The 6,378-nt window shown below is 42.2% G+C and overlaps 1 protein-coding gene across 1 annotated transcript; it reads right to left on the bottom strand.

Moving 5' to 3' along the window:
* Positions 1-4,646, bottom strand: LOC136687188 (zinc finger protein 750-like). The gene is made up of 3 exons (XM_066661482.1): positions 4,433-4,646; positions 1,333-2,852; positions 1-1,069 (listed from the first exon to the last, which is right to left on the bottom strand). The coding sequence occupies exons 2-3, from the start codon at positions 2,724-2,726 to the stop codon at positions 370-372; spliced, it is 2,094 nt and encodes a 697-aa protein (XP_066517579.1). The 5' UTR covers positions 2,727-2,852; positions 4,433-4,646; the 3' UTR covers positions 1-369.
* Between the last annotated feature and the right edge of the window lie 1,732 nt (positions 4,647-6,378).

Here is a 6,378-nt window from a genome sequence, read left to right as displayed (position 1 = left end):
AATAATATATTAGAACAAGAAGTAGGAGAATACAAACATTATATAAGTACAATATATATAAACATTATTAAGTACAAAACAAATGGCTATGCTGCTTTTGATTTAGGGGGTTTACATGTGGCAAATGTCAACAGTTGTCTTTGTATTATATGAGTTCCATTATTTTTTCTTTTCTTGCTTGGTTGGCCATAATTAAAAATGTATGGCATTGCAGAAGGAATAAAGACAGAGTCAAAGTATTGGTTTGAAAATAGGAGGTCAGATTTTGCGTTGTCATTTTGATGAAAGATCTCCAGTCAGAATGCTGTGTGCTCTAGGCTTAATCCCTGTCTAGGAATTCATCCTATAGTTGGCATCCCTTCAGTTCCATTAACAGCGCAGTCTTTTCCTCAGGATCCTGTTACTAGGAGCTGGGTCATGCTTTCTCTTTACATTTAGTGATCCACTTCTTTCTGCCTTCACCTGAGGTTTGGAAGGATAGTCTGTTGTATCTTCAATGCTGGGTGTAGGACAGTTGATGTCCATAGTAGATTCAGGTTGAGAAGGTTCTGATGAAAAGGTTTTGGCAGGTTCAGGGCAATCTGAAGCAGTTTTAGTGGTTTCTTGGTTTGGCGTCGAGTTTAGGTCAGTGTCTAATGGGCTTCTGCTAATAGGATTGTTCAGAGCTGGAGAACTCATTGTTTGATGATTGTCAAGGCCTTCCTTGGGGCTAGTGTTGTCATATTTTCCAAAGAGTACACCAACCTCTGAGCTTTGCCTTTGGTCTGGAAGACTGCACTGTGCCAGCTGACACAGGGCAAAAGCTGCTGTCTGTTTCTGCTCATCTGTGGCATCCTCTTGGTCTTGTGGTGGAATAGAGTCTGCATTTCCTTGGGACATATCCTCCATGTGTAGAGGGCCTTCTGAGTGGGCTGGAGTGGGAGATGAGCCGGAGGTTGTTTTCAGAGAAAGATTAAGTGGGATCTCAAGGAATCTCTCTCTGGACTTGAGGTGCAATGATGCTGACACACTTATCTGCTTTTTTTTGGAGAGGTTCAGAGGAGCTGCCTCATCTTCTGGTAGCCTTGATCTGGACAGGGATTAACACAATAGAAAAAAGAGAAACAGTGAGAAATTATATTAGCAAACGTTTTCTTTATGAATTTGCTTTCAGTCCCTTTCTCCTTGTAATCATTTTTAGTTTTATCTTAATGTCTAATAAATTGATTTAGAAGGCCTTCTTCATTTAAAATGGGAGGCTTAGGGCAGAGATTACACTTGAATGTATGTGACATTGGTACACCAGATCCCAAGTTGAGAGCCAGTAAGTACTGCATGTCTTGAGTACCTTACCTCTCTAGTGGTTTTGTGGCATTGTCTTGCACTGTATCTTCAGCTGGGGGTTGAGCAGCATTGCTTTCTCCTGATTGGTTATTTGAGCCCATCATAGCACTCTCATGCACTGGCCTCTGGGAGTTGTGCTCTTTCTGTGTGTGATCAATTGCACTGAGCTTATTTGGTGTCCCAGCTTTAGAACAGCCCACTCTGGGACCCTCTTGAACCTCTTTGCGTTCTTGGCTTACTACAGTGTCAATTCCTAGGTTGAGTCCTTCGTGAGGCAGGCCACTTTGAGTCATTAAGTATGGATCCAAATAGGGATTTGGGTTGTGTAAGCCAATAGGTCTTACAGTACTTAGGTATCCTCTGTGTACACCCAAAATAGAGTGTGCCAGCTCTGGGTAAGGAAGAGAGGAAAGATGAGTCTGGTCTGGAGGATGGTACATACCACAGCCAAAAGGGGACGCTGAAGGGTACAGTCTGTAATACTGGTCCATGTTAGTGGGATATGCAGGGAGAGTCTGGACAGGCAAAACTTGACTTGGCAAGAGTGAATGAACTCTTTGAGTGTCTAGCATATGCGGTATCTGTGGTGGAAAAGGGAAGTGGTTATAGAAGTTGCCAGGGAGAATACAAGGTGAGAAAGAGGGATGGATAGGATACAGATGAGGGGAAAATATGTAAGGTGGGTACTCTAAACTTGGAAATATAGGTCCTTTCTCTTCTGCATGTTGTTCGGTTTTGTCATCAGTGATTTCAGGCCCTGAGAGGAATGACTGCAATGGTTTCCGTGTAGGAACTGGGTTGTAAACATGAGGAATACCATCTGGAGTTGCTCCGTGTAGTTTGTTAGTGGTGGATGTAACATCGTCCTGATTCGCAGAAATGGGTGAAAAGGCAGAAGAGTGTAGCCCTTCCTTCTCGCAGAATTCAGCAGCTGAAAGGCTACATGGTTCCTCTCCACTACTGGACGATGTGTCAGCCTCAGATGCATCTACAGGCATTTTTGAGATTTGCTCTTTGGGAGGTAACCTCTCATTTTCGGGGGTGCTGCTCCTTTCATCTGTTTTGGTTGAAAAGTTCTCTGTCTGCTGAATATCTGAAATGTCTTCAGTACTATCAGTTCTTTGTTGTGAAGCCATTTCATCCACAGCAGGTGTTCCAGTTGTAGCTGGGATTTCCAGGTTCGAGCTGGTGTTCAAGTGTTGGATGGGACTTCTTGGACGGGATTTCTTGGACAGCAGTGAGAGCGAATTCTTGCACAGGTTGTACTTCATGTGGTTAAACAGGTGAGATTTCTCATTGCAGGTGAAGGGGCACTGGAAGCAGTGGTAGTTGAAGGGCTTGCCAGGAGGCCGAGGGATATAGTGGGGTTTCTTGGGCTTTCGTTCCTTGGTGAGAGCACTCATCCCTGTGAAGTCCAATATAAAAACGGGGCTGTTGAATTTCTGGACCACTGACTTTCCTCTCGAAAAAAACAAAAGAGATCCTAATTTTTGTGAAGAGATGAGATTACCATGTTCCCAAAAACTGATCTAAAAAGAAAGAGAGGGCACACATGAGCTTTCAAATTTTCTCAAATGAACATACATCTATTTCCCGGCGCAAAATGTGTTCACAAGCTACAGAAAGAGTTTGAACTGCCCTGCAAAAAGGTAATTTATATTCCCTTAGGTTCTGTGAGTATGTTGCGCACTATAGAAGTGTGAGATTTGAATAATAGCTACCTCTGTCTGCGATGTGACCTAAAACTATCCGAAATGTTTTGAATAAAACCTGTTAGTACACCTGAAACTTTAGCCAGAGGGCCTGATGACTCTCCTCTGTAACTGTGGCTGGAGGCAACACTAAGACAACTTTGAAGTTTCAGCAATTATGAAAATGAGAGGCATATGTTGTTTTGCATTTTGCAGTGGGTCTAAAGAGATGATTTGCCTGAGTGACACCCACCTATGGCCCAGGTAGAAGAACAGGACCATCCACTTGGATATGCCATTGTCTTTTATTTGGTTTAAGACTAGTTAGTTTGATTCACTAGGGGTGAAATATCACACTCATCACCTTATTTGTGTATTTTCATAGTCTAATTAATTTATGTGGGCAAGATTATTTCAAAATAAAAGTGGGACTTTTACATTTAACATAATTTAGGGAAGGGCATGATTAGGCCTAAACTTGAACTCAAGAACTGCATCAAAATAACTAAACTTCAAGCTCCATTTTCTGTTATCTTTTCTACAACTTCTTTCCTTTTCATTTTTCAAGGAGATCTCATACCATGCCCCACCCATGTCACACTCTGTTGCAAGAAGTTGTCACTCAAGTTCCTCAGACGCTGAGGATGCAGTTTCAGACAGGACCTTTGTTTTTCTGTTGAGTGTGATCCCACACTTTTCTCAGTACTATAGCAGGTTTACTAAATGCTTTATCCATTTTAAAGACCTCCAAAGCTTCTGTAGAAACAAGTGACCACAAGCTATGAGCAAAATAATAACGGATAATAATAAAGGATAATAACTGTTTTCTGCATTTGAGTACCTTAATTACCAGTCCTAACAGTTGGGTGTGTATTGCAATCAGTTCTTAGTGAGATATCATGCATTGATTCACAAACCTGTCTTAAGAAAATTTCTTAAGAACATCTCAAATGAGCCATGCTTAAGAAATCATTTTAGATCAAGTCTAACAGGATATTGAATGGTTACATGGCAAATAGTCTGTGTATGAAAAATAATAATTATTTTCTTAAGAACATTCTGAACATCTAACCTAGTTTTATATATTTTTAAAGATTTTATTGAGGTTAATTTGATATATTTATAGACTCTCTGAGAACACAACTTCATAACACCTTTTTTGTCAGTCCTCATTTTTGACATGATTTGAAGACACCAGATACCCTTTATACTAAGTCACATGTTCATGATGAGTGGACCAATAGTACTGATCCAAAAGAGTTTAAATTAAAATGTCTTTGCATTAACTTACATATACAGAGTTATCAAACTTTTATCAAAGTTGGTCTTAAAGTTAATATGGCGGTGAAGCCACTGTAGCACACAAAATCTGCAGCTCATAACAAGCACATTAATAAAAGTATGAACTTCCCCCTTACCTCCAGAGCTGATCAAAAGTGTGCTATCCAGAAAGAGCTCAGGTTCCAAAAGTGTGAGGTTCTGTAGAAAAGTAATCTCCAGTTCTTCAGAAAGGTAAAGTCCACCTGTTCACCTGTCCCCCTAGCTTTGTATCTCTCTCCCACTCTGTCTCTGCCACTCTCTCTCTCGCTCTCTCACACACACACACACATATGCACACATGACTGGCACAACCTGCTCTGCCTACTTGTGAAGAATACATTTGTGTGTATTTGTGTTTGTGTGTGTGTGTGTGTGTGTGTGTGTGTGTGTGAGAGAGAGAGAGAGAGAAAGAGAGAGGTGAGGGAGTGGCTTATGGACAGTTTGAGATCCCTGGGGCTACATAGACAAACCTGTCATAAACCAAGCCTGCAGGTGGAGAACAAACACACACACATGACCTTTATTGTTTCTACACTCACTGTCCATTTTGAAAGCACCAATGAGCATATAAATTCTCTTTGTTATACTACAGCTGCATTCGATGGTCAAGACCCCCACAGAGCAGGTATGAATTGAGTGATGGTGTGTTAGTGTTTGTTGGTCCGGTACGTGTGGATCAGACACAGCAGTGCTGCTGGAGATTTTAAACCCCTCAGTGTCACTGCTGGACTGAGAATAGTCCACCGACCTAAAACATCCACGCAACAGCGTCCTGTGTCGCTGATGAAGGACTAGAGGATGACCAACACACACTGTGCAACGACAGATGAGCTACTGTCTCTGACTTTACATCTACAAGGTGGACCAACAAGGGAGGAGTGTCTCAGAGTGGACAGTGAGTGGACACAGGGTTTAAAAACTCCAGCAGCACTGCTGTGTCTGATCCACTCAGGCACCACATATTAATACACCTCCATCATGTCAGCACCACCGTAGTTAAGAGATATTTGGAGACGAAATTTAATTCCAAACATTTTGCAGTAGCCTACAAACTTTTACAGAAATGACTACCAGGTGTGGGGGGCATTTTAAAAATATGTATGCTAAATTAAATATGATGCAGAACATGAAATTATGTTTAAAAAAATTTATCAAAAATCTAGTCTAGTTTTCTATACTACAAAAATAACAATGGCTTGTGTGTGTATGTGTGTGTGTGTGCGCGTACATGTGTGTGTGTCTGTCAGGGAAAGGGAAGGATATTATGCATGCATAAGGTATGATTAGAATGTAGATTTGCTTGCTCCGTCACTAACAAACGTGAAGCCACAAACAGCTCTTTGTGTCCTTAGGTCCTGTCCTCCTCACTCGTTCATAAATTATCTGTAACCGCTTATCCAATTCAGGGTGGGTCCAGAGCCTACCTGGAATCATTGGGCGCAAGGTGGGAATACACCCTGGAGGGGGCGCCAGTCCTTCACAGGGCAACACAAACACACACACATTCACTCACAGACTCACACCTACGGACACCTTTTTGAGTCGCCAATCCACTTACCAACGTGTGTTTTTGGACTGTGGGAGGAAACTGGAGCACCCGGAGGAAACCCACACGGACACGGGGAGAACACACCAACTCCTCACAGACAGTCACCTGTCCCGGGAATCGAACCCACAATCTCCAGGCCCCTGGAGCTGTGTGACTGCAAAACTACCTGCTGCGCCACCGTGCCGCCCTCATTCATTCATTTATTCATTTAAAACCCTCACCCAGTCATTCACACACTCACAACTGTGGACAGTTTTAAAACACTCACCCTGTCACTAACACACTCACAGCTGTAGACAGTTTTAAAACACTCACCCAGTCACTAACACACTCACAGCTGTGGACAGTTTTAAAACACTCACCCAGTCATTCGCACACTCACAACTGTGGACAGTTTTAAAACACTCACCCAGTCATTCGCACACTCACAACTGTGGACAGTTTTAAAACACTCACCCTGTCACTAACACACTCACAGCTGTTGACAGTTTTAAA

The sequence above is a fragment of the Hoplias malabaricus genome, chromosome 2 (assembly GCF_029633855.1).
Source record: "Hoplias malabaricus isolate fHopMal1 chromosome 2, fHopMal1.hap1, whole genome shotgun sequence".
NCBI lineage: Eukaryota > Metazoa > Chordata > Actinopteri > Characiformes > Erythrinidae > Hoplias > Hoplias malabaricus.
This window is presented reverse-complemented; position numbering and strand designations above follow the sequence as displayed.

Excerpts from the sequence above, each read along its gene's own strand:
- LOC136687188 (XM_066661482.1), bottom strand. The coding sequence starts at position 2,726 with ATGAGTGCTCTCACCAAGGAACGAAAGCCCAAGAAACCCCACTATATC. Across the intron at positions 1,070-1,332 it reads GCCACAAAACCACTAGAGAG|ATCAAGGCTACCAGAAGATG; the intron begins GTAAGGTACTCA and ends ATCCCTGTCCAG.